The 27,642-nt window shown below is 49.5% G+C and overlaps 2 protein-coding genes across 2 annotated transcripts; one reads left to right on the top strand and one right to left on the bottom strand.

The window, feature by feature from the left end:
* Positions 1–1,106: 1,106 nt before the first annotated feature.
* On the bottom strand, positions 1,107–8,369 carry LOC122390991 (nitric oxide-associated protein 1-like). The gene is made up of 8 exons (XM_043384503.1): positions 8,359–8,369; positions 5,748–6,674; positions 5,305–5,523; positions 4,794–4,945; positions 4,335–4,479; positions 3,447–3,768; positions 2,985–3,202; positions 1,107–2,564 (listed from the first exon to the last, which is right to left on the bottom strand). Exons 2-8 carry the CDS (start codon positions 6,667–6,669, stop codon positions 2,356–2,358), a joined length of 2,187 nt encoding a protein of 728 aa, XP_043240438.1. The 5' UTR covers positions 6,670–6,674; positions 8,359–8,369; the 3' UTR covers positions 1,107–2,355.
* Positions 8,370–10,656: 2,287 nt separating this feature from the next.
* LOC122390986 lies at positions 10,657–26,633 on the top strand. Its single transcript, XM_043384489.1, has 5 exons — positions 10,657–10,763; positions 24,020–24,126; positions 24,969–25,464; positions 25,792–25,968; positions 26,106–26,633. Exons 3-5 carry the CDS (start codon positions 24,969–24,971, stop codon positions 26,426–26,428), a joined length of 996 nt encoding a protein of 331 aa, XP_043240424.1. The 5' UTR covers positions 10,657–10,763; positions 24,020–24,126; the 3' UTR covers positions 26,429–26,633.
* Positions 26,634–27,642: the final 1,009 nt, after the last annotated feature.

The following is a 27,642-nucleotide window of genomic DNA, read 5'->3' as shown; positions in this document are numbered from 1 at the left end:
GGGGTACTGCGACTGCCGAGTTTCGGCAGGCAGAGGGCGGGGCGCAGGCTCCGGAGGCACTGCTGTGCGGTCGGCCGGCCGTGTATGTGTGTGTATATGTGCTGTATTGATCAGCCCAGTGGCGCGACCGGTCGGCCCGGCCAGGAATAGGCTGTCGCTGGCTCGGAGGAGCGGCCGCAGCCCGGCTGGCTGCTCGGCCGCGGCGGCCTGATGCTCATAGACCTGGATTCAGCGTACAGGCGAGGCCATGGCCAGGTGAATGGTGCCGATAGACCTGTGTGATGGTAAGGAGACGGGCCCAGGGTGTCATTTAATGGGAACTCCGGGGAAGCTCGACTCTCCCGTTAGACAGGCAGACAAGGGGGGAGCTACCCACAACTACCGGAATGTCCCGGCCGCTACCAACCAACAGCCTATAGCCGGCGACAAAGCTATCAGACAGAGGTATGTAGGTACTTGGCGCGGTGCCGAAAACACTCGACTGAGCTTAACTCGAGTGTCTGGTGGGGACTGGGGTCCGGATGCACCGACACTGAATGACGCTCATATATCGCATGCGAGTACAATAAGCAGGAGCATAGTGACGACATGTTATCTCAACTTAAATCATAAGTCATTTTTGTGAAACAAAGATCGCTGAGTAACAACCTGGAGCATAGTGCGACAGCTGAAGTCATGAGTCATTTTAGCGAAACAAAGGTCACCGAGTTGCACCACGTGGTGTTTGACTGTTTGAGACTTGCAGGTACTTATAGTTCAGGGCCTTAACTGCAGTATTTCGTTGTGGTGCCCGTGAGGCATGGCAAGCACAGCACTGGCAGATGATGGGTGGCGGGTGTCTCGCCTCGCGTCTCAGAATACTCAACACCCATCAACGACTGACGGACAATGCTCGTCACATACACCGGGTGTTTGTGAAAAGCTGTCGATTGAAAGATGATACGCAGACGTTGAGGTAAATGGCTAATGTAGCGGTAATTCAATTACGCTTTCTAATGACCCATTGGCGACTTATGTGACAAAGTTATAGCAACATTTCGAGAAACGTACAATGTGGCTATAGAGTAGATACATTCGTACGAGCCGACGCATGTCACATACAAATATGATTCAATTCAGCATTGTATTGAAGGATTTCCGTTTCAACATATGAGCACCAGCGTAACCATCATTGATCAAATCTGCTGGAATGCGATAGCGAAACCCTCGTCTCTCAGCAGTTATGAAAAGCTGACGTCAGCTTTTACAGCTGGTTAGACGGCCAATGATGCAGCTCCGCCAGCAAACCGCAATCACCCGTATGTACCTCTCAAATCCGGAGGGGGGGGGGGGACATATGGGACGGAGCCATCACGTCACCCTCACGCCATTTTTGACCGCAGGGGTGGATTTTCCGCGAACGCACCCGGCGCTAAGTGATTTTCGGGGCGCCTTTCCGGCCGGTGGCGCCGAGCCAATCACGACACAGCGAGTTCATGGGGTCCGCTGACGTCACAGGACCAGCCTGTCGTGACTGACAGACCACCGCCGTCAACCACCGCAGACTTATTAGCCACTTATGAATCGACTGAATCTAATCTCAGAGACACGGAATATGTGCTCATTGGGATATGATTGGTCGAACTAAGCCCACTCCTCCGAGCAGAAATGATTCTCAAGTCTCAACAGAAGCAACTAACGACACATATTTTTAGAGACGCATTTTTGCACAGGTGTGCTCATGATTGATGAATCGTGACAGATGACCGGGCGGCGCTGAGGTTAAATCCGTCGTTTCCAGAACGGAAAGTGAGCGCCTCGTCGCTTCCAATATCGCTCCAAAACATCAGCTTACCGAGATACGCCGCCACTAGCTGTCGGAAGCCCTCCAAAACAAACACTCAACTCGCGTCGTAAAACCGCATGGCATTTCTATTCCGAGTATCACACGATGTCGACTAATGTGCGCCCGCTTGAGGCAAATATGAGGACTAGACTAGATGAATGAACATCATCGAATGAGAAACAATACGTATGACACCTGTATAAAAACAACTGGCGGCTTCTAGGGACCCAGAGCACCAGCTCATGGAAGTATGAACTCACACTTTCACAACAGCCATTCAACTTTGTTGTTTCCTTCTGCGATATCGGACACAGGAAGATTGATAACAATCATCGGTGGTGGTTTTCCACACACAAACAACGCTCACAAAGCATTAAAGCAGTCTCAATAGGCTTTGCGTAACTGGGCCCCAACCACGAAACCGATAGCCGGGATCACCATTTCCGCCGAGTTTTGACTTCCCTGTACCAGCTGACGGCTGACGGATGACTGTTCGATGACGGTCTAATGACGGTCCGATGACGCGTTCGTCACCGCCGCGCCTCCCTTAGCTGGTACAGCTCGCCGACCCGGTGCGCCGGCGAATCGCGCTGCCGGCGACCCCGCAGCCGTACCGCGTACGGCAGCACGGGCGGCGAGCGAACGAACACACCAGCGCCGCCTGGCGTGTGCGCGGTGAACTTCAGCTCCTTAAGATTGCCGCCAGAGCGATCCTCAGCCGGAGTGACCGCCACCCATCCTGGAGACACATGAATCGGACAACAAACCGTTACATATGGAGCTTCAATTTGTCGGTCGCAGCAACTGTCTGAGAAAAAACTAAAAGTTTAGTGGAAACAGGAGCACTAATGGCCCTCCTGCATGTCCTCGTCCACCCCGGGATCTGGTGTCGTTTGTTCAAGAGATCAAAAACCATGGTTTCGCTCAAGATTTCCAGATTCAAGAATGGCTAACTGATTGAATTGTTAACTTGAATGCGTCTCGCCGTTTCAACAATCAAACATAGGTATTAGGTACGTAACAGCACCGTTTTAAGATGCGAGATGTCAATACAGAACGTGATGAGGTGTTATATTGAGATCGTTGTACTCCGACGCACCCCGACGTATCTCGATCCTCCCACCAGACTATCCACCCGGTCGAGCCACCCAGCACCCACCGGCCGAGGAGAGGACGATGTCGGCAGCGCTCTCTGTCAGAGAACCTCCTGTGACGGTCAGCTCCCGCGACACCAGCTCCGGCCAGCGCGAGAAGCGGTCAGCGCCGCCGCACGGCACCACGAACAACCCCGACTGCAGGTAATCCCGATAGATGGCAGCAGCGTCCTCTGTGGCCGTCACCGTCACCGGCAGGTCGCACGAGGCGAACACCGTCAGCCTGAGGGACACGCGAGGGAGATGTGTTAAAAGTAGAGATTTAGCTGGTGCCGAAGAAGTGAGAAAAGGGTCTGTTAGCTTCTCAGGCTACTTTCGAATATTGTGGACGCGAATGTGAGAGATTTAGCTCTCAGAGCTAAATCTTACGCAGAGCTCGCATGTTAATAAGATAAAGCGCGCCCTGATTGTGTCACCCCCACCCCACAGCAGCTGCTCCCTGCTCCCCCCTCCCCGTTCGGACGGACCTGGCGTTGCTGGGTCCGGCGCGGTAGTCGAGGCGCGCCAGGCCGGCCACAAACAGAGTCTGTCCGGGCGCCAGTGAGAAGGTGCGCGGCCGCAGCAGCTGCCGGCCCAGCGTCAGCAGCAGCTCCTGCTGCGTCAGCTGGCCCAGCAGCTGGTCGGCGCCGACGAAGCCGGGCGTGTCGTACACCCAGCGGCCGGTCGGGAAGCGCGGGTCGTCGGCGGCCACCCCGCCGATACGCTCCGGCTCCGGCTCCGGCGCGGCGCCCAGCACTGCCGCCTCGCCGTCCCGGGCGCGCTCGCCGCGGAACGTGCGGCCGATGTGACCTGGCCACGGGGCACGAGTGGGGTGTAGTCACCAGCTCTGCCGTATAAAGGCAAAACCCATTATGTTCGGGTGACCTCTGACCTGAGGTAATGGCCTCTGACCCGACATAATGGTTTTAGCCTTTGCACGGCGGAGCTATATATCCAGGTCAAAAGAGTGATATCGCACCGGGACATAACGAAACAAATCCCCTGCGGAACATGACAGAACAAGCCCAAGGCTGAGAAAAAATGCCAAGACTGGGCAAGATCAGGACGTGGGATGGTAGAGTCGTAGTGTGATAGGCTGGCTGACTGCCGCCGAATGGTTAACTATTCTTCAGACTGGCTGACCGCCACCTAAACTGGTGAACTGTAAAGTTGTGGTACGGCCTCAGGGCCGTGGTGTGTCGCCAGTGTTGTGTCACCCGGCTGGAAAATACATTCAGTCGTGACCTGACCGTGGTCTGTCTCAGCAGACACGCACTTACCACCGACAGTGGGTAGCAGACTCTCCACCGCTCCACCGTGTCCACCCACCACCCACCCACTATTCCCAATTAGTGTCGAGTGTTTGTTCCGCCCACCTGTGAGCATGGCGTATCGGGGCTGTTTGGTTTCCATCAGCTGCGAGTGGCGCAGGCGCTGCTCCTCTGCCGCCCAGTTTTTCTCGCGCTGCAGCCGCTGGCGGCGCTTTTGCAGGTGAAACTCCTGAGGTCGCATCATTGGAAACTGGACGGCAGACAGACATTACCGTGTGTATAAAGGGCGCTACGGCAGGAATACCATGGAAACAGCAAGGAGGAATTACGGATAGCATCTTGCATTTTAGAAAGATATCGGAGTCGAAAAAAATTGTACTGGGGCCCAGTCGGGACCTGAGTAAACGAACAGTTCCAACGCTGCATCGTCCGGCCGGAGTGCCCCCTGCCCCTCCCTCCGAGTCAGGAGGTGATCTGCCCGCCTTCAGCAGGTTGAGGGTAGTGCCCTGCCCCAGGGAGGCGCTATGTTCAGTGTTCACCCTCAGCAGATAGAGGTTTACCCACCTTCAGCAGGTTGAGGGTGGTGCCCGGCCACCGCGAGGTGGTCGCCCGCCGGATCAGGTCGTGCGCCGTCGACTTGCACAGATCCGACTGCAGCAGCGCATTGAACAGGGTCGACTTGCCGACATTGGTGCAGCCCATCAGGTACACGTCGCCTGGGCGGAGATACAAAGCGTAGTTATTTTCCGGATCATCACACCGCTACTCGTACTCATAACGTACGAGGATGAGGCGCAAGAAACACAAAGCGATGCTGAATACAACACACAGAAATAACAACAAATTATTTAATACAGCGCAAACAAAAACGAAACAGAAATAAAACCATGTCATATGTCAAAATCAAACCCATGCAAAAGATGATTTCCAAACACCGCCTCTCCACCCCACTGCCACTGCCACTGCCGCCCCACCCACCCATCCCTAAAGGTTCTCCCTGAGCAGCCCAGTGGGTCTGTATGACGGTGACCACTACCACTGCCCACTACCACCCCTTCCCTCCCTCGGGGTTTACCCTGAGCGGCCCAGTGGGTCTGTATGACGGTGACCAGCTCCTCGATGCCGTATCCGGTGCGCGCGCTGACCAGGCACGTGTGCTTCACGTTGAGCCGGTCGACGCCGCAGCGCTCCAGGGCGGCGCTGAGAGAGGCCGTCACGCGCGCCAGGTAGCCGTCACTGTCCTGGGGCAGCAGGTCCACCTTGTTGCCGACGATGATCACCGGCCGAGACCGACCTGACGAGCGGAAGGGAGGGAGGGGTCACTGCGGTGGGCAGATACGGCCCGCGGAGCAGGGGACTGCGCGACACGTTACCTGAGCGATACAGCAAGATACAGCAGGTAACACTGCATTCAGTGCCGGTTCCCAGTACCCAGTACTCACTCAGTATCCAGGCTGTACCACCCCTGTCGCCACTCACTGTCGTACCCAGTGCTCGTGACACCCAGCGGTTACTCACCGACCAGCTGTCCGATGCCGGACCACACGCTGCAGGGGAAGTCCAGCAGGTCCACCACCAGCACCAGCAGCGCCGGCCAGTCGCCCATGCGGCGCATCAGCAGCGAGTAGTCGGCCGCCGGCACCGTCACGTTCACGGCCGTCTGGTGGAAGCGCAGGAAGTAGCAGCGCTGGCAGACCAGGTCGCGCAGCTCGCGCTCGGGCGCAGCGCGCAGCACCTCGGCCGGCAGGTAGCCGGGCCAGGCGGGCTCCTGGCAGTGCAGGTGGGCGCCGCAGCCGCCGCACACGGACCGGCTCACGGGCACGGACGGGTCCGGCCGGCCGTAGCGCAGCACCCACAGCTCGTCCTGGTCGGCGCCGTCGGCCGCGGCCGACTCCTCGCGCACGGCCTGCTCGCGCAGCAGCCGCACCCGCTCGCGCACTGACTGCTGCAGCCGCGTGTCGGCCGGCAGCGGCTCGTCCGCGGGCTCCCGGTCCCGCGGCGCGTCCGTGAACTGCACGGGGGTCGGCGAGGCGTATGGAAACGTGACCTCCGCCGGCGACCGGGATTCAGATCCCGACTGGGCGGCTGAGTCTGAGGCGTCCACTGAGCCACTGCTGGACATACTGAGGAAAACGGAGGCAGGCAAGCTGGACTCTGGCTGCTGCTTTTCCCACCTGGCTCTTTGCATCCTTCTATGGAGCTGCTGAGCCTCATATTTTGACAGTCTTGTCAGCATGCAGTTGTATATTATTCTCTTGTCATTTTCAGGTGTCAGCTCTTTGGGCTGCTCTCTGGGTGTATTCAGCCACATGCGCTGAACATGACTTGTTGGCACACCATTCCGAGATAAGAGTGGGTTTAATGTTCTGATAGATAGTTGTTGGACTCTGTACAGTCTCCAAACATGCATGATAAACGGACTTGATGGTGCCCCCACCATTATCACTGAAATTAAGGAAGATCATTACACACATTTTATTTAAATAAAACAAACCTCAGCCTCAAATATACGCACCTATCTATCATTTACAAGCTGCTTTATGCAATAACCAGAATGCCCAAAATACAACCAAAGCTGCTAAGAATTCTGAAAATTCAAAATTCATTAAACATTATCACATCAAGATGCAATAGAGGGTGACAAATTGCGAGGCAACTAGGCATCAATAATATGCCTATACGGATACCGTAAACCGGGGTGACTTTGTATCACTTTTGACCATTAGGGTACAATATCTTCTATATCACTTGAGATTTCACTGTGGAAACTGTTTCATCATACCAATTGGACAATTCTCTATCTAACTGAGTACAGTAAACATATTGAAATTTATCATAAATATTCTATTTTTTGACCTGAAAATTGATCATTCTCACCCAGAGGTCGGGGTAACTATGATCACTACAATAAAATCACCTTATATGTGGCATAGGAGCCCTCAGAAGGGGCTTGTGTGATAAACTCACATGTTTTAAATAAAATTAAAGGCTTTGCTTGACTAAAACTCCAACATTTTACAGCAAAACTATTAATCATTGAGGTATTAAAATAAAGTTGCATGCTCCGGGTCTAAACTCACATTACAGAGCTATAAGCAGTAAAATTAGCTACTTTAACCTCTGACTTCAAGATTAAGTAACAGTCACAGATGTCCTAAGCCACAGGCTACCTGTCCTACATCACACTTTGTCTGCTGGTGGCTGTGGGACCACTTGCCACACTGCTCATGACCCTCCCAGTTGATTGTCTTTTTCACTTCCCATTGATGCTCCAATTACCACTGAGATAGAGCAGCTCAATGCTCATCCTCCATCCTCAGTATCTAAGCATTTGCTTTCTCTTTCTTTATATGGGTCTTTATTATCTTTACCATTATTATTGCTGGAGATGCTAGCAAATTTATACTTCATGCCAATGACAGCAAATAAACAAGCTGTGACATCAGCATGATTATTTTAACTGGGGCCGAAAGTGTCTGCTATAATGCTTTATTGCTTTATTAAACCATTGGCATAGAAAATACAGTTCACAGCAGCAAAATGCTCATTTTAGGCCTGAAAATGGTCCATGATCAAAGTCACCCCGGGTATCATTGTCACCCCGGTTTACGGTAGGTACCTACTTGTCAACAATGAATAATGAGCTTTTCATCGAAACTAAATGAAGCTAAACAATATTTTCATGGTTCTGGACCTTCTTCAGACTTCAGAGAACTCACTGAATAATCACTGATTCCACCAAAAAAGGTCCAGATTTTTCAGCATCATTTTGTGGCATTAGTAGAGCAGACGTCACACGAAGGTTTTCCAACCGAGGAGGCGCTGTAGGTTTTGTAGGTTGTAGGGTAGGTTTGTAGGTTTGTAGGTTGTAGGTTAGGTTAGGTCAGGTTAGGTTAGGTTTGTTTAGGTTTTCCTAGAAAGAAGCACCACCGGGCGCCGGGTATGGCGCCTCTCCTTGGTTTGAAAACCTTCGTGTGACGTCTGCTCTACTAATATGAATACCCATTTAGTAATGACCAAAAGCTTCTTATTCCTTCTTAACAACCATAATCATAATCAAGCTAGAGAGACGTTTCAAACCATCTACACAAATATTGAATAACACTAACAAGTAACCATGGCCCATACCAAGTAACCAGCTCCAAACAATCCCGGAATAATGATATGAAAGACAACTAGTCAACGCCATTCACATCAAGGCCCTATATACCCAAGGCCCTATATAGAAGGTATGCTCATTAGGCCGAGGCAGCGATTTCCGTGACGTCACTGGTACGAAGGGTCGGACGGCTGTAATGCAATCCTATGGAAAATGACCCAACTTTAGGGCTCTCCCACATAGCTGCCAACCTCGACACTAAGGTAAAAGTTACATCACATAAAAGCTCAAATCAAGACGAACAAGAAACCTATCTGACGTTCTTACGTATTACTAACGGCTTAGACTCTATTCAAGTATATTCAGAGCTCTGCATTACCTCACCTTTTTTGCCGTCAATGCCACTACAAATGTCTAGTCGGGGCACGTGCGCTTGTCGAGCGGAGACCACCAGTCGGGCGATTCAGAGCTGCCGCCCAATCAGAACGCCGCAATGCCGTGACGTCATTGGTCGCACACGACACGTTACGGAGATAGGGATGAGACAGCCCTGCTATATACCAGGTAGGGTCGTCCGGCGATTCTACCTTTTCGTGACGTCAGCTCGTGACGTCATTTGGAGTCAAGTCTCGAAGCCCCGTTCAATCCCCATGTAAATGAGCGATTTTCGAAGCACTGTAGAATGAAGTCTGCACAAGATATATCAAACCTTAGTATCTTATCTGAAAGAGCAGACAATTTTCTGCAAGTTATCTATTACGTGTTTTTCGCTAAATCTTTTGCTTTTTTTCACAAAAGCGTAAAATGTCCCCTCATGTCTCCGCAGCCTCCCTGCCGCCAGCTGCCGCGCGGTCGCGGTAGTGTAGTGGTTAGCGTGCCCGCGCAGTATTCCAAAGGTCCCGAGTTCGAATCTATGCGGTGCGGAACTTTAATTGCAAATCCAAGCTGAATATACGCACATCCATAATAAATTATTATTCGTATAGCTAAACTGTCACCAATTTATCCATATAAATTGACTTCACCCAAAATATCGGCAAGATTCTATTAAAATATAAATTCAAATATGGCGGCTTGGACTGCCGCGTGCGTTAGGCTCCGCCCATAGCTCCGCCCACATGCGTGACGTCATTCGTGTTAGTGGACACACGCGGAGATAGGGGACGACATGGGCCTGATTCACATCAAGATCACATTGTCACCATGGATTAGGTATTCCTGGATGGGACACTCCGCCGATTTTCCGACCACCCGGCGGCGGCGGCGGATTTCCCGACGGCGAGGGCGCTGGCGCCATTTTAGCATTGCGGGCTATGGGCGGAGCGTGTCTTTTTGTATACTTTTGTCGTTTATTACTTACCTATAACCGATTTTGATGAAAATTTTTGTGAACCTGGTAGAACAGGAATTGAGGAATGTCATGGAAATATTCTTTTCCCAGTTTTGAATTAAGAAGTTGCTTAAATTCTGCTGACAAGTGAGGGTTCGTGATTACAGCTGAAGAGCCAATGTTGGAATAAAGTTAAGTTTTATGCGATAACATGAAAATAAGTTGATATTTGTATTAAATCATCAATAGGAACTTGTTTGACTGCCGAGGAACGATGATATTTGATGATAAATTGCATCGGCAAGTCAAGAATACCGGCTCAGTTTATGGGCATCAGGTAATGATTCCGTATGTGATAGTGACTAAACGGAGCCATAATAATGATAAGAAAGGACTAAAAATTATGTTTAAAGGAAATAGTTCACTTTTAACATGGGGTTTTGAGCTGGAATAGCAGTTTCGTAGCTTGAGCTGAGACTAGCACAAATCAGGAGCTTTTACGGCTCAACGATCACCCTAGACGAAGATATTCCATTTCTCGTTCCGAAAAGAGTGCCTTGTAGAGGAATGCGTGCCTTGCACAGGAATGCAGCCACGTCATCGTCAGCCAATCAGCGTGCTGCTTACAGCCAATGCAGTATGCGTAGGTTTGAGCTACGCAATATGATTGGTCAATGCGTAATAAGCTTCCGCGTCAAACATTATTTTACATATAATATAGTTCGTCCTATATTAAAATATAGAAAATAATTGTTTTTACAAAAAGGTTTTATCTTATTTCATGATTATTTTGAGCATAAAAAATCATAAATCAATAGCAAAATACTGATTTCAGGAAAGTGGACTGTTTCCTTTAAAGTGTCTGAAATTGTGTCTTATGAGCTAAAGTCCGCTAACTTCGCCCTCCATTACCACGTTTTTAGCACGCAAGCCGGTGCGGCGGCCGCCGGCGCACTCGCCGCCGATGTTTCGGAGCTCCGCCACCAGGGCGGCCGCTTGGTCGCCGGCGCTAGTGTTGGGGAATAGGGAGTGTCCTATCCAGGAATACTTCATCCATGTTGTCACATTGATCACATTGTCAATGATTGTCAATCAAAGAGATAAGGTATAGTATTATTCTTTGTAAATAATGCACAGCGTGAATTAGCCAATACTTGTCGATGATTCGCTATTTTTTCGTAATTTGCGCTACACTTGCTAAATTTTGATAAAAACGAACATTAATCGCATTTTGCAGACGTCTCAATAGCGCAATGGATGACTAAATTTGGTAGCCACGGCAACAAAACTACTTCATACCTTTCAATGTTTTCATCTTCTGGATAATTTTCCCTTTACCTCGCCGGATCAATTGGTTTTCTGCATATCCTCCCGGTCGAGGGGTTGGGGGATGGGAAGGGAGATGTGGACCCTCTCTCTCCATAGGCGTCGCCAGGGATTTTCGGTTGGGGGGGGGGGGCAAAATCAACTTTTGTGTTAAATCTTATTCTTGCCTTTCCCTAGTCGGTCACTCGTTTTACCTATCATTCGACGCACAATAGTGCGAGGAATCCGATGGTGACAACGTTTTCCTTCTAGCTATGACATACAATTTTTTACTGAAAAATTCGAAATTTTGAAATTTCTGGACAAAAACGACCGGTAGAATTGCAGTGGCTGCGATAACCGACAGAGGGCCCCTGTGCAGACGCTCGTCGCTCATGATCATTATTCATTACCCAGTAAAAAGGTGAAAAACGCTCCATTTAATCCGATCACCCTGCTAAAACCTCCATTCACGCATGCATCCAGAGGTTTTACGTGAAATGCATAGGGCCATAGGCGTAGGAACAGGGGGGGCCGGGGGGGCCATGGCCCCCCCCCCACTTTTTAGCCATTTTTTAAAGTAAAATCTTTATTTTTTATTTAAATACAAAACTAAGAGCAGGAAATGATTCAGCAAGGTGAGATGAGCACAAAACTGCAAAGAATTTCTTCATAGGGGTATTGGGGCTCCCACAAAGTGACATTGAAGTTTCGCTGGCCCCCCCACTTTTCGTGAGGTTCCTACGCCCATGCATAGGGCTCATCCCAGCCGCCGATTGTAGCTAAGTTGGGCATTCGGCGGAGACTGAGAGTGAATGTCGGAAGTGCGAATCAGAAGTAATTCATCTTTGCTCCAGTGAGAGGAACTGTTTTGTTCACTCGAGTGTGAACAAAAAATTTCTCGTTTTTCGTGTAAAGGAAAGCGCTGCAAACGCGAACAAAAAATGCGTAACGGAACCAAACTGATACGCACGGCATAGCGGCAAGGGATCCCTTAGAGATAGGCTTGGGACTTCCAGGCCATTTCAGGCCACTCAGGGTCAGTGTGGACTCTCAGAAGCCTGCTTAGGATCCCGGAGATCGGCGTGGGTCACCCCAAATATGTACGTGCATGTGGTGCTTTAGGGTTTTCCGAGCCCAAGTTGGGGCCCTCAGAAGCTAGTGTGGGTGGCAGACGCTAAGAGACTAGGCCCAGGGTGAGCCTGGAGCCCTCGGATAACAGTGTGAACCGTCGGGGTCTGTGTCGAATCAATAAGGACCTTACGTAGGAACATAAGTAACATGTGTTGCGGCTCTCAGAGGGACACGTGAGTTGTGACGCTTCAGATGCCGGCTTGGGGTCAGAAAAGTCTGTCGCCTCAAAAGTTCGGCTGAACTATCAGAGGCCAGTTAAGGTTCTCAGAAATTTTCGAAGGCATTCTCAAAGATTCGTATGGCCCTTCAGAGTTCTACGTATGTATACGGTACTCAAAGATCCCTGTATGGGCCCTCAGAGAACACGGACACCAGCGGGACTCTCAGAGGCCGGTTTGGGCCCTCTGCAAGCTTCTTAGAGCTCAGTGGAGCTCCTTAGGTGCCTGTGTGAAAAGCAAGCTCATGAGCCCTGCGGCACTTGAACGGTACTTGAGCCTGTCGCAGACATTTGACGAGAATTGAGAAAGGCCCCGAAGATTTCGTGTCACGCTTGAACGAAATTATGTGTCAGAACTCCAAAACTTATGAAAATCAGCTATAGAATGTAATAAAAAACCAACTAGGAACATTGAATGAATCACAGAATTGACATTTCCGAGTGTGGAGTCGGAGTCTTGAAGATTTTGGCGACTGCGACTCTGACTCTGGTTTGAATAGCACGCTCTAACCGAGTCTGACCTCACAGGCATTCTCAGAAAGGTACCCCCATTTTTTCCCGACTCCAAAATCTCATCGGATCTGTATCGATCTCAGGGGGTGCCCGGTCCGAGGCTGGGGGGCAAGCTGCCCCGCTTGCCCCCCCCCCGTGGCGACGCTAATGCCTCTCTCTCACTAATTCGCCCCTACATCAGCTAGCTGAGCTAGAGCTTCGCCCGGAAAAACGAGCGTGTGAACTGTGCGCCGTCACGATTCGCAGCGCCAGCGCCCGTTTTAACTGGCCACAGAACCTGTGGCCAGTCAACCGGTGAACTCTTAGGTCAGGTCAAGTGACCCTCGGATCAGGTCAATTGACCCTTGACTTTTGGCATTTAGCTTCACTAGACACTAAAAATGTTCGCAGAGCTGCTACTAAGTGCATCCTCATTCCTCATGTTTGCCTTGCTCCGGCGCGATAAATGATGCATTTTTTTTTGGGGGGGGGGTGAGGTAAACCCTTGGCCAGAGGACAAATTTCAACTTGACCCTTCGCAAAAAAAAACTCAGGAAAACCACAGCACCTATTTCTACGGGTTTACCCTTTATCCCGCGGTGGGTTGCTATTTTGCCCCCCCCCCCCCCTCCACTCTCCAGGCTTTTCGATATTAGGCAGCTCTAGAGCCGCTGCGCCGATCGTCATCAAACATTCAGTACCCTCCCGGGCATCAATTTTACACATTGTGACCAATTTTTTCTTCTTCTAAAGGCTATGATAGACTGGCCGCAAATTACGTCAGAGTGACGTCATGTTCTGCCATTTTCGACCCAAAAAAGGTTCCGCGGGAAAAGAAAAACGTTTAAGACATAAAAGGTGTAGAATTACCAGGGCTACTAAACTGTCATCTCGAAATTTGTTTTTTTTATTTTGACCTCCAAAAAAATAAGATGAAAAATTGCAAGCTGTTAGCTGCAAGAAGGCCAGGGTCGGGTCAACTGAGGTCAACTATAGTTGACTAATTTGACCTTATAAGGTCAAATTACGTTTCTGCTACTAACTTAGCACACAATGAGGCTAGGGCTTCAAAAATGGTGTCATTGCGTTCCCTGCGATCAGGCGATTCGAATGCTATGGGATATGATGCACTTTAATTAATTGAACTTAATTAAATGCTTTGAATTCATTTAATTCTAAGCAAATTTTAAGTTAACTTAATTAAATTGGTATCAAAGTACCTTTATCATTCGATGTACACGGACGTCGTGAGTTCACTAGTGTTTTTATTTTTGCTCTATTTTTACTAGATAAAAAGATGTAGGTAAGCGAAAATCGTTTGACATGTTTTCGCGAAACCTTTGCATTTATGCCCCCCCCCCCAAAAACCCTAAATTTGACCTAGAGCAACCAAATTTGCACAGAGGCGAGCCGCGAGATCTCCTAGGCCCACCTACCCTGTCACCTACCCTGTAACTTTGGCGTTTCAAGTGCCGTAGGAGCCAATAGGGGGGTCATATACCACCGGCCCTTCGCTGTCCGCGTTATGAAAAAGGCCCTCACCTGGCGAGGGTTAAGTCGTTTCCCGCGACCCGTTGTGGGGTGGGGGGGGGGGCAAAGTGCTCCCCTGTGGTTTTTCGCAGATAACTCAAAAACGGCTGCGAATTTCGACTTGAAACTTTCAGTATCTCTCCAGACAGTCAATTTTACACAACTTCTGAAAAAAATTAGGTCCCAGGTCATCTCAGGTCACGAGCTATAGAGGTCAAACTGAGGTCATGTTCGGCGATTTTTCGACGAAAAAGCTGTTTACGGAGAAAAATCGCAGAAAATCAGAGTTTCAACTAAGCGACTCAAAAATTTGACCGTAGGTATAAAAAGGCATGACAAACAAAATGGCTATCTGGAAAAGTGCTAACAAATTGTACTAATTAATTGCTAATTGGGCACCTTGGGGAAAAAGCCCCCTGGTCTGATCGGAAAGACGCCTCCCTAAATCCGTAGGCTGCCCTTCAAGGAACCTGTCGAACCATTTAGTACATACTTGTGATGAGAGACAAAAGGCTATTTGGGACTATCGAGAGTGCAATACGGTCAGGTGCTCCCCATGCCGGTCTCTCGGCCCATACATCGACATTTTGGGTAGCATCTGACTCTGAGAGCCCTCACGACGGCCTCTATGGGCCCCATTAATGGCTCCAAGACCCCTCACAGCATCCCTTGGGGCCTCCCACGCTGGCTCCATGGGCCGCGCTGGCATCTTATGTCCCCACGATGGTGTTGAGGGCCCTCAAGCCTCATGAAGACCATAAGACCCGCGCAACGACGGGGGGGGGGGCGGTTACCCGCCCCCTTGATATTTTTTGTGAATAGCGGGAAAACTGCAGCGCGTAGCGCCCCGAAATTTAGCACGACTTTTCTCTCATTAATTTTACACATGGTGTGTAAGTTTGAACCTCCTACCTTTAAAGGTCAGGTCACCAGGTCACTTCGAATGACCCAACCTCAAATCACTTTTTTGCAACTTTGTCACCCGTGTAGGGGAGAGTGGGGCACATTCGTGCAAAAAATGGATAAATCCATATATCTGTTCTTTGACTAGTGCAACGGCAAAATTGTTGATTGTAGTATGGAAAGGAACTATTGCAATATTTTCCTCTTGAAAGTTATCCTCTAAAATTATTGCTTCTATTTGAAAAAATGACTTTTAATAACTCTGAACGTTTGCACGAAACTGCCCCACCTACGGGGCACATTCGTGCAAGGGATGGGGCTCTTCCGTGCACCCTGCAAAGTTCGAGAAATTACCGGGCATTACCAGAAATTTACCAAAGGAAATTGGCAGGGGGTCATTTCACTTGATTCCTTTCGACAAGAATTGCACAACATATGTAGAAAGAATGGGCTAGCCAACAAGAATATGCCAACTGCCGGCCTCCGTGACCTCGCCAAGTTCGCGTGAATTACTCGTCACGACGTCGCAAGCAGCCGAGACTGAGTCAGGCGAGCGTCATGAGTGAAACCTACTACAGATCTCTTTAGTGTCCTGCTACAGATAAAGTCATAAATCGCAAAAACTAAAAAAATATACACGAATGTGCCCCCAGGCAGTGCGTACACGAACCTGCCCCACAACGTTATTTGTAATATATTTCAAAATTTCTTGTTGAAAAAAATGACACTTTGTCAACAAACAGGTTTGCAGCAGTTCCGTGAATAGAGTGAGTTTCTTCGCCCCCAATTTTGAAAAGCTGAACCACATTTCCGAGTCAGGATCACGAAAATGGATGATATAAGTTTGGAAGGCTCACTAATATTACAAATTTGCGTTTTTATCAAGCATGACAGCAGGTACAGTGTTGTCTTCTACGGTGAACGAAGGGCGGCAATGATAGACATATTTCCATAATTTACCTTGAGCTCGTGCAGTCACTCGTGTTCCCATAAACTGCTGAAAACGAATGTGCCCCATGAACGAATGTGCCCCACTCTCCCCTACACAGGGGCGCGGGAACTACTTTCAGACGGGGGGGGGGGGCACACCATAATAGGGATCAATCTAAGGTACAGGTCTCGCGGGTTTTAGCGGTATAAGGTTTTGCACCTAGAAAATTTAGTGTACTTCAGGCATATCTTCGTCGTCTTAACCCTCGCCCGCACATGGGGGGGGGGGGGGGGTTGCCACCCCCCCCCCAGGTAGTCTTTCTGCTCTGCACTCAACATTTTTAGAGCTAGAAGGCTGATTTTTCGTATAGCTGCTCCTCTATTCTTTCTTGATGTCCACTGAAAATTTCAAGTTTCTGTGGTTTTTGGTTTCGGAGATATGACCTTGTTTTCCAGGTCATGTCATGACCCAAATGGCCAATTCTCAACATCTTGCGTTGGCTACGGGCCTTGTGAGCTTTTGACACCTTGATTTCGGCCTTTTTTGCCAGTCTTACCTCCCACCTATCATGGAACATGCTGCTCGACGATGTACAGATGTCAAGGTCAAGGTCAAGGTCAACCTAGGTCATCTAAGATAATTGCGTTTTAGGCAAGCGGAAATTACTTTTTGTGAAGTTTTTTGACTACATTTTTGGTAAAAGCTTCTCAGATCATGATTTCATGTAATATGGACACATAAACAATCGGCGCACACATCAGTATACACACAGACACACACAGACATACAAACACATATAATTGACCTTGACCTAACTTGACCTGAAATGACCTCAGCAGCAAAATTCTGGTCGGGTAGTGTGACAAAGAGGTTCTAGCTGGCTTGGCACCAGAAAACGGCATCGTCATCGGTATATGATAAGCAGCGCACTTGATATCCTTCAATTAACCCGCGCCCCACTGGGGGGGGGGGGGCTATTCATAGCCCCCACTCTCGTTTTCTGCAATAACTTCTAAACCAATAAATGTATCGCCGCCATACTTTCAGTACCTTAGGCTGCATCAATTTGACACCTTGTTTCAAAATTTGAACCTCGTATCTATCATAGGTCGGCCGGAAATGACGTCAGAGTGACGTCATGTTCGGCCGATTTCGACGCAAAACATTGAACCACGGGAATCACTCCCAAGAGCTCAGTTTTTGAGCTAGATCCAATGTCTTTGCATGAGAGGACTCAAAATGAGCTGCGCTATCAAACTGTTATCTCGAATTTTCGAAATTTTGAAAATTTCGAAAGTTATATATATTAATTAAAACACAAAATTTGTATTTTCATCTTTAAAAAAAGAATTGACTTTTCGAAAAAACCGGAATATATGTGATAGAACACATGCTTATGACTTACTCTAGCAAGTTTTAGCCAGATATCTTCAAACATGGCCAAGTTATACGCATTATAGCAAAAAAGGTAACAATTTTATATTTTTCAAATCAATTTTTCCGTATGAATTTGACATCGTACACCAATATAAATAGCATCATCGTGTTCCTGAGCTCAAAATGCATCTGATAGACATGTTTGTTGTTAAAAAATTTCACCTTTGAAATTTGACCTTTTTTACCTGAAAGTGACCTGACCTCGGCTATATTCAGATGAAAATGGCCTCAAATGACACAGGTGACACCGAATTAGAAATCTATGGCCTGCATGGACCATAAAACATGTGTCACGTGACCGACTTATGACATAAGATTTTCGTGACCTATGATGACCTGACCCTGACCTGAAAATCAAAGTACAAGTTTCGTACCCTCAGGGTATCTAAAGCATCTGTTCACGAGTTTGTAAACCAAAAATCAGCCTGATCTGACTTGTAAGACGGCAGTTAGAGCCCAAAAAATGAACAAGCCAAATATCGGCAATTTTTACTTTGACCTGACCTGTGACGTCATCGGTGACCTCGAGGTCAATGAAATTAGGTTTCGCTCGACAGTTTTTCCGGGGCTATCAGATGCCGTTTGAATTTTGACGATCGGCCCAGTAGTTTCGGATTTAGGAGGGGGCTATGAATAGCCCCCCCCCCAGTTATACATATACATAGACCCCAGTGATGTCTAGACCCCAGTGATGACCCCGGTGGTGATCGGCGATGTTATACATAGACCCCAGTGGGGCGCGGGTTAAGGGGGCACGTCCGACTTTGGTCCCATTCTTTCCATGCAACTCCCATAGGGCTAATGTTAAAATGCCAAAATCAAAGGGGGCCACGGCCGCAGGGCTGCGGAGTCGGAGTCGGAGTCGGAGTCGGAGTCGGTCGGAGTCGACAGTTGTGACCGGAGTCGGAGTCGGAGTCGGAGTCGATTTTAGAAACCCGAGCCGGAGTCGGAGTCGGAGTCACCGAAAATCTGTCGACTCCGCAGCCCTGCTAGGTCTGCGGAGTCGGAGTCGGGAGTTGGAGTCGGTCGGAGTCGACAATTCTGCCCGGAGTCGGAGTCGGAGTCGGAGCTGGTTTTTGAAAGCCGGAGTCGGAGTCGGAGTCGGAGTCGCCGAAAATCCATCGACTCCGCAGCCCTGAGTGGCGCCCCGGTGCTCTCCCCGTTGCCGCCTATGTTTCTGAGATATAGGTAACCGGAAATGTAAAAGTGCAAAACCTACCGCTTAATATCGCGAGAGCCGTACCCCCAAGTCTAGTTTTTTTTTCGGTTTTAAGCCACCTATTTTTCATCCCTTGGCTTTTTCAACAAAAAAAGAAAACATTTGCAAGTTGTGGGGGCACCGCCCCCCCAGCCCCAGAGTTGGGGGGGGGACAAGCTGCCCCCACTGCCTCCCCCCCCCCCGGTTCCCGCGCCTATGCCATGGTGTGTCAAAAGTGGAAATAGCCGGTGCGCCGTCTGGCAACCCGGCAGCCCGCCACCATAGGGAAATTCATGCTTTTTGTCGCTTTTTCGCTCCCTATGAGTCGCTTGATCTGATTTAGAGCTTAACTAGGAACGAGGCGGGTCACTTGGACGTATTCGGGAGCCGAATACGGTGTTTTGGAGCCAATACCTGGGAAACCCTACCCGCCCAATGCGAGTTTTTAACCCTCGCCGGCCGAGGGGGGGGGCGGGTGCCGCCCCCCCCATAGGGTTTTTTCGCGATAGCTCCGAACACGCTGGCGATAGAGAGCTGAAACTTGGCATACCTGACCTTTGATCCAAGCCGCATCTTTTGACACCAACCGCATTTTTGGGTCAGGTCAGGTCACTGACCTATGACGTCATAAGTGAACCTCTGCACGGTCGCAACTTGTCGCAACTTCGCAACGCCCTCACTGCCAGAGGAGATGTCACAGGGAAATGAAACTTGCAGGATCTAGTATCCATTATGAGTCTCACAACTTGTATATCTCGGATTTTTCCTAAAGGTCATATGAGGTCAGGTCATTTTCGTGACCTCACCATTATAAGTCAATGGGGAAAAATTCAAACTGCTATTCTGGCGCCGGAAACGATCTCCAACTATCTCAAGCACATAGAATCGTGATTTGATGCACTCTTTGCAAGGTTAGATGCGTCACTTTTGCAATGTTGACCTTCCGTGACGTCATTTATGACGTCATCAAGGTCATATTAGTTTTTCGTCAATAACTCCCGATCAAATTGAGCTAGCGAGTCGGGAAAGCCACCAATGGACTCAGGAAGACCTGCCGAATCGAATGATATGCGACATGACCTCTTTCGACCAACTTCGTGACCTGGGGGTGCTGACCTGACCTTGACCTGAGGTCAACACCCTAAGTTGACCTGACCCGAACAAAAAGTATATCATTCGACGCGCCTGAGCAAGGCGAACACGATGCTGCCAAAATCGCGGCTCTTCGGCCGTTTTTTGCGAAGTTATTCACCAAAAACTGAACCGTACCCTGGGGCACTTGACCTGACCTCAGAGGTCACCGGTTGACCTAGGACCTTAAAATCGGGTACCAATCTCTGCGTCTCGTAACGGCGCACACGCTCGTTTTTTCCGCGACGCGCTAGCTCCACCAGGGGCGAAACGGCGAGGGGGGGTCGTACCCGCCCCCCCCCTCGGCCGGCGCGTATGTAGAAAACCAATAGGTCCGGCGAGGGTTAAGAGTCTGTATGCCCAAATTAACGTTGAGCGCGGCCGTTTTCGGTCGGTTTTCCCCGACCTTGTGGCAAAATCGCCTTATTTATTCAACCAGGGTGGGCTAATTCGCTTAACTAGGAATGAGGCGTTGAAGAGAATTATTCAAGGAATAGAGCTGTGCAAAAATATTTTTTGTATTGTTAAAACTGTATCCGCCCTCGAACGATAAATATTGTTGACCCATCAGAAACACATCACCTGGAATGCGTTTGGACTTGGCTGGATCTAATATTAGCGAGTATCTGCTAATGCAGTTTCTTGGCTTACATAGTACGCACACAAGCATACATACTTCCTGCCCTTGGTTATTCCTCACTTGAATGAAAATTTTGCTATAATAACTATTCCAAGCAGTTAACAGGTTTTAGTGCAGTGCCAATTCGGAACCGTTCAGCGCCGCCAGTCTCCAAGGCGGCGCGTAACGGCTGCCGCCGGCCGCCGCGCCGCCGCTCTGGCAGGGTGTTTGACTTCATATCTCTGTTGCTAGAAAAGTTGTGGACCGATTTACTTGATTCTTGCATGACAAGATCCGCCATTCAATCCTTAGCAGATAACGAAAATTTGACGTCAGTTGCACGATCCGCTGCCCATATTGTGGTACTGCAATCTATTGACAAGGCTGGCGAACTAAAGCCGGGCGGCTATTTCCACTTTTGTCACACCATGGCATTATGATGGTGTTTAAGTGTCTACCAAAGGCTAGAAGGAAACTGATTCGTTCACGCAATTTACATGCCCATTTATGTCACTTATACTAAGGAGGTGCATCTTCCCAATGCCAGGGGGCGTCTTTCCCACCCTCTGGGATAAGATGCCCACTTGCACTAGGTACTTCAAGAAAGTGATTAATAGCAAAAAAAAAGTTATCATATTTCAAGCACGAAGTGTGGCATTTTGTGGAGAAAATGATGTCGGCTTCCGTTGTAACTCCAAGTTGTTGCTTTTCGGACGCCATTTTCGAATAATATATATGGCATTACAAACCCCTGGGCATCTTTCCCCACCTTCCCCTACATAACTCTGGCGATGGCATTTAGCACTGCCGTTACCTCCCCTGCCGCCGGATCCTAAGAGAGGTGCGGCTCGCTAACCGTCCTGCCATTGCCAGGGTCATGGCTGACCGTGATTACTTTAACCCTCGCCCGCACATGGGGGGGGGGGGGGGTTGCCACCCCCCCCCCCCAGGTAGTCTTTCTGCTCTGCACTCAACATTTTTAGAGCTAGAAGGCTGTTTTTCGTATAGCTGCTCCTCTATCCTTTCTTGATGTCCACTGAAAATTTCAAGTTTCTGTGATTTTTGGTTTCGGAGATATGACCTTGTTTTTCAGGTCATGTCATGACCCAAATGGCCAATTCTCAACATCTTGCGTTTGCCATGGGCCTTGTGAGCTTTTGACACCCTGATTTCGGCCTTTTTTGCCAGTCTTACCTCCCACCTATCATGGAACATGTTGTTCGACGATGTACAGGGGTCAAGGTCAGGGTCAAGGTCAACCTAGGTCATCTAAGATAATTGCGTTTTAGGCAAGCTGAATTTACTTTTTGTGAAGTTTTTTGACTGCATTTTTGGTAAAAGCTTCTCAGATCATGACTTCATGTAATATGGACCCAAAAAACAATCGGTGCACACATCAGTATACACACAGACACACACAGACATACAAACACATATAATTGACCTTGACCTAGCATGACCTGAAATGACCTCAGCAGCAAAATTCTGGTCGGGTAGTGTGACAAAGAGGTTCTAGCTGGCTTGGCACCAGAAAACAGCATCGTCATCGGTATTTGATAAGCAGCGCACTTGATATCCAACGGTGACCCAAAACAGCAACATTTTTTAGATTGACCTGACCTGGAAGGTCAATGACTGACCTGAGAAGGTAAAACTGGGTATCATTGGATTCGTCTCTTCCCAAAGAATCTTTTTGGTCTTTACCGCTAAGCTCTATCTCCAACAGGAACGAAATGGCGCGGGGGGGGGGGGTGGCAACCACCCCCCCATGTGCGTTCTAGGATGGGAAAATGGCATGTGCGGGCGAGGGTTAACCCTCGCACGACCAGGCCATTTCTCATAACACGAACGACCAGGGGGGGGGGGGGTTGTTACGACCCCCCCCCCTGGCGTTTCGAAACGGAAGGTCGTAGAGCTTAGCGGAAAAAACCAACGGATTGCTCTCAACGAGATCTCGCGATTGGTGGTATATTTTTTGGTCCTAGGTCAACATTTGACCTACTTATGACCGGTCAAAGGTCAAATTTCCCGAAAAAATCAAACTTTTTCAACTTTCCGCGGCGATTGCGGCAAAACGGTGGGAGATATCGACTTGAAACCTTCACTATCGTGTTCCTTGATCAATTCTCTATCGTTTGGTATGTATTTCGTTTCCCTAGCTCTAAAAATGGCGCGTTGGGAGCGCCGGAAGTCGGCAAGGTCACAGTCGGCGGCAGAAATTCGAAAAATCAAAATTTAAATTTTTGAAATCTGATTGTATTTTTGGAGTTGGGAGGTCCATTTGCTCCCTATAGAAGCTAATATTGCTGCATATTCCCATTGAGGTGACAAGAATTAGCAAAATAGTGGTTCGGGCGCTTTTCAAAAATAGTACCGGACGCTGTTCCTCTTGTGACGTCATAGCTCCGTGACCTGACCTGACCCGGTCAATTTTCTTGCACCACACGATAGCCAATGCTTGCCCCAACATGCATGGGAAGTTTCATCATGATCCATCAAACAATGTGGGTATCACCGGCAGAAAACCTAGGGATTCGGCGCACACGTTTGGTAACTGTCGGCCGGAGGCTGTACCTCTTATGACGGCATAACTCCGTGACCTGACATGACCCGATCAATTTTTTTTTTCGGCAAAAGATGCGCAAAGGTTGCCCCAGAGGGTATTGAAAATTTCAGCCCGCTACGACAAGCCGTTTAGCGTGCACTTCGAAAAAACCTCAGGGGGGGGGGTTGATACAACCCCCCCCCCCTAGGCGTTCTAGGGTTAATTGGCTAGTAACGGAGACAGCCAACAGCACTGGCGCCGTATCTTACAAGATGAACACACCTGTGTGGGTACGGGTGCAGATGGCCAGCGTGACTGAAAATGTGGAGAAATGAGATACTTCTCACGAAATAGAGATTGTATCAGCAATTAGTATACCAAGCGTGACAAACTACTTCACAGCTCCATGTGTATGATTTTTTACATACCTACTCTAGCACTATCGCACATGTTAGGATGGTACCTAATCGGCTGACGGCTCCCATTAGGTGTTTGTCGAATTCCGCACGGACACGATGCGCGGAATGTCTTCACAGTCCGCAGAGGCAGAAACCAGTGTTAGCAGCACACAGAGGTGACATGCGATTAGCAGAGGCGGAGGGCATTGGCCCGGAGCGGATAGGACGGCGGCCGGCCGGTCGCTCGTCGACCCAAGTGTCAAAACGTTAATTTCGGAAGACGTACCGTTAGTTTGCGAGTTGCTGGTTCGCCGGTAGTGCCACTTAGCTAGTGAGCTGTCATGTCTAAAAATAGAACAATCCTAAGCTGATTCGCCATATTATAAATGGTGCAGTGTAAGTGGACTCTGCAAACAATGTCCGATGTCTAACCGTACAACTATATCTACAGTAAATCGGAGTATCACTGCTTTTTCTTCAAATCACCTGTGTCTCCTGTGAAGGTCAACCATGTTACACAGCGCTGCAGATGTGATCGGAACCGCAGAGCAGGAGATGACGACCACGGATATAAAGTCGGCCGGGGCGCAGCCGAGTGGCATTCTCAGCTCAGTACCAACATCGAACGGTGAGCGCTACCAATGCCTACTGCAGTAAACGGCTCTCCGATCGTTACGTTAACTTAATATTACTATGATTTTGCTTATTAATTTACTTAATTGTGCGGAAACGGGAACAGTTTTTGGGATTCCTACTTAAAGATTTTTCCCGCAAGAAATATATGTCTTTGTTTTGCAGTGATAAAAGTACATAACGTATGTCACAGTTTTCATTTTTATTCTATGTCACCTGGTCGAGGACCCGTGCGATGTTCAACGCATTCATGTTGCATTTTGCATTCATTTGCATTGCATTATCATTTTCCATCATGAATACTGCATTAAGCGATAATTATTGCCTCCGCAAAAAAAAACGGAAGATTACTGCTGTTCCATTTATTTAACTGTTAACTGCAAACGTTGTGATTCAATCAGTCGCAGTTCACCTGTCCATTTTAAGCGAGCTGACCCTCCATTTCAGATTTGCTGTTGTTGTTGTTGTTGTTGCTGCTGCTGTGTTGTTGTTGTTGTTGTTGTTGTTGTTGCTGCTGCTGTTAGTGTTTTTTTTCGAGGGGAGAGGGGGTCGGGTCTTTTGGCCTAGCAAGACCACTTCAGAGCCGGAAGGTTGATAAGAATTAGGAAGAGACATTGATCTGTGCGGGCATCCTAATGAGTCGTCGAGGCCGAGCCCATCCAGTTAACAGGCCACTCAGCCCCCCCCCCCCAAGCGCTCACCGGACCCGGCTCAGGCTACGGGGGTGCGCTCCACGGGGAGTTATCCGCATGGGATAAAGTTGCCCGTCCAGCACGGAAGGGAGGGATTTGACTGTCCTGAGCTGATGGAAACGACCAAATGGTGTGTCCATTTCAGATGCGGCGCCCGGTTCTTCTCTTCGCGGTAATCGCTCTGGCCAACGCCAACAGCGTCAATGAGCCCCCTCCGAAGCACTACGGGGCGCCGAAGTACCCCTACCGCCGCCCGCTGGGCGCTGACGGCGCGGTCGGCGCGGCCGCGGACACCCTGCTCACTCCCAGCCTCACCAGCGTCAACGTGAACCCGCTGATCGGCGCCAGCGGCCTGCCGCTGGACCCCTCCAGCACCGACATCAGCGAGCAGGGCAGCTTCCTCGTCGAGGACAGCCTGGCGCCGGCCGATGGCGGCCTCCCGCTCGGACTGCGCAGCGACTCTCGCCTGAACGGCTTCGACCTCCGCACCGACGGCGGCCCCATCACCCCTGACTCGGTGACCATCGACGAGGGTGCGCTGCGTGAGCTGGCCGCCGGCGACCCCGGCCTGCTGGACGCGCCGCTGGCCAGCTCTCTGGCCGGCAATGACCTCGAGGACGGCTCCGAACTGGTGACCGAAGGTTAGTTGCAGGCTGCAACTGTACCGCTTAGTGTTACCTGGGCATGTATTAATATTGCATAAATACATAGACCACTATATACCGTATATAGTGGTATGTAGTGGTCTATGATAAATATCAATCCATCATTAGCCATTATGATAATTTACTTGCTTAAAAATTCCCATTTTTAGCTCTCATGAGCTAAAAATGGGATCAGAGGCGTCCAATTGTTGAACGAGACGCATAGTTTTGTGCGACGTGTTTACCCTTACAAGTGCACAGCGCTCAGTGTCCACTGCCGGAGCAGGTCGTGTCCCCTGACGCGGTGCGGCGGCGCGTCGGCAGGTGGTCGGCGGCGGCGGCGCTACCGCTGGTTCATTTCGTTCCTGGAGCCGTCCACACGCGGCCGGCGGTACACGTGGCGCCAGGCGGCCTACCAGTGCGCCCGCCGCGGACTGGTGCTCGTCTCCATCGAGAACTTCCGCAAAGACCGGGCCGTCAACAGCGTGCTCGACAGACTCGGTGAGTCAGACGGTGGAACAGCGCCAAGTGGCGAGAAACTGACACCGCTCACACTGTGATGCTGCATGCTGCGGTTATGTTGACCGTGTATCTAACTGTAGAGTACAATAATTGACACTGATTCTCCGCGTTGGCAGACAGCGGCCGTCTGCTGCCGATCGTATGGACGTCGGGTACGCGGCGCGGACGACGGTTCCAGTGGCGCACGGGGCAGACGATCGGCACGCCGGGCAGCTACACCAATTGGGGCACCAGCGGCCCGCTCGGCCGCCGGCAGCCCGATAACGCGTTCGGCAACGAGTTCTGCCTGGCGGCGCTCAAGTCGCCCACCCGGCGCCGCTCCGTCTGGCACGACGTGGCCTGCAACAACATCGCAGAGTTCATCTGCGAGCGGCCCTACCGCCGCAACAGGGTCGCTGTTTTTGATGGGTTATTCGGCGACAACGACGACAGGAAATGATATTCGGCGAGGAATATCTACCATGCGTCCCAATAAAAAGTTTACTCGGCTAAATGCCAATAACTTCTGTACTGGTCATCTGACAAACTCGAGTGACACACCATTCAACTCCATGTGACATGGCACAACTAATGACACCAAATATGTTCCCACCTGCAGGCGACTCTCCTTAGAGGAGGTGCTCGAAATAACAGCCCGTGCGCCACATCGGCGTGGAAAGATGCACGGTATCCTGGTGCTTTGTCATTGCTTGTGAAATCTGCTTAATTTCAGTCCTGAATTCGCAGTTCTTCAGTGCTGCGTGATTTTTGTACGGTTGAGGGTCATTATCCTGACACATGTGAGCGGTAGCAGGCGGGACATGACCCCTTGAAGACCCGATTATCAGTCCACTGCACCAATGGCAGCGTATGGAAACAAATGAGCGGGTGACCCTCAATTTGAGCGGTTACCCTTCACCCATTCAGCCCAACTTAACAAAGTATGATAGACGTAGTTCTTTTTTAATTTCTTACGTGAAGGAATATCATGGACTAAGGCCCTGAGGCGGAGAGCAGGGCGTCTAGTCGACATTTGATTTTGAAGCTGACCAGCCTCCCATGAGGAGACATCATTGGCAACATTTTTTAGTGCTGTGTGACTCATTTCAGCCATGCAGGAATCATTTTGGTCATTTATTCTTGCTACAAGTGCTTTTCAAATGTGAACAATAGGTATCGTTTTTAGTCCGATGATGATCGAGTCCCGTTTGAACCACAAACTGTGAGAAGCGTCTGTGAGATGTGTCCAAATTAGATGTCTTTATGCAAAACGTTTTCCCAAAGATGTTTTATATCATGAATGATCGTTGTTATGTTTTTCGTGTTTGCCATGTTTTTTACTACAAACATGCCAACTTTTATACGAATCAGATTAAAAATCAACAATTGCGAAGGAATTGTCTGGGTAAACTTTTTTTTGGGACACCCGGTATGTAGTGAACGCTGGGCCCAGAGAAACTTGGACCTGATTCCAAGAGCAAATAAAAAGAACACTTTAATGCAAATACGGCAAAAGTGCATGAAACGTGCATCACATGGTTACTAAAGAACATGAAGGTGGTGACCTCAGGTGCAATGTTGTGAATCATTCTTCTTATTTCTTTATATGTACACAATCACAGCCATCACCGCCTCCACCTGCACATATTCATCATTATTCAAGGCCAAATCAGT

Source organism: Amphibalanus amphitrite, unplaced genomic scaffold (assembly GCF_019059575.1).
Source record: "Amphibalanus amphitrite isolate SeventyFive unplaced genomic scaffold, NRLGWU_Aamphi_draft 000021F_arrow, whole genome shotgun sequence".
NCBI classification, from domain to species: domain Eukaryota; kingdom Metazoa; phylum Arthropoda; class Thecostraca; order Balanomorpha; family Balanidae; genus Amphibalanus; species Amphibalanus amphitrite.
This window is presented reverse-complemented; position numbering and strand designations above follow the sequence as displayed.

Excerpts from the sequence above, each read along its gene's own strand:
- LOC122390991 (XM_043384503.1), bottom strand. The coding sequence starts at position 6,669 with ATGGTGGGGGCACCATCAAGTCCGTTTATCATGCATGTTTGGAGACTG. Across the intron at positions 3,203-3,446 it reads GCCGGACCCAGCAACGCCAG|GCTGACGGTGTTCGCCTCGT; the intron begins GTCCGTCCGAAC and ends CGTGTCCCTCAG. Across the intron at positions 2,565-2,984 it reads CATCGTCCTCTCCTCGGCCG|GATGGGTGGCGGTCACTCCG; the intron begins GTGGGTGCTGGG and ends ATGTGTCTCCAG.
- LOC122390986 (XM_043384489.1), top strand. The coding sequence starts at position 24,969 with ATGCGGCGCCCGGTTCTTCTCTTCGCGGTAATCGCTCTGGCCAACGCC. Across the intron at positions 25,465-25,791 it reads CTCCGAACTGGTGACCGAAG|GTGGTCGGCGGCGGCGGCGC; the intron begins GTTAGTTGCAGG and ends GCGCGTCGGCAG. Across the intron at positions 25,969-26,105 it reads CAGCGTGCTCGACAGACTCG|ACAGCGGCCGTCTGCTGCCG; the intron begins GTGAGTCAGACG and ends CCGCGTTGGCAG.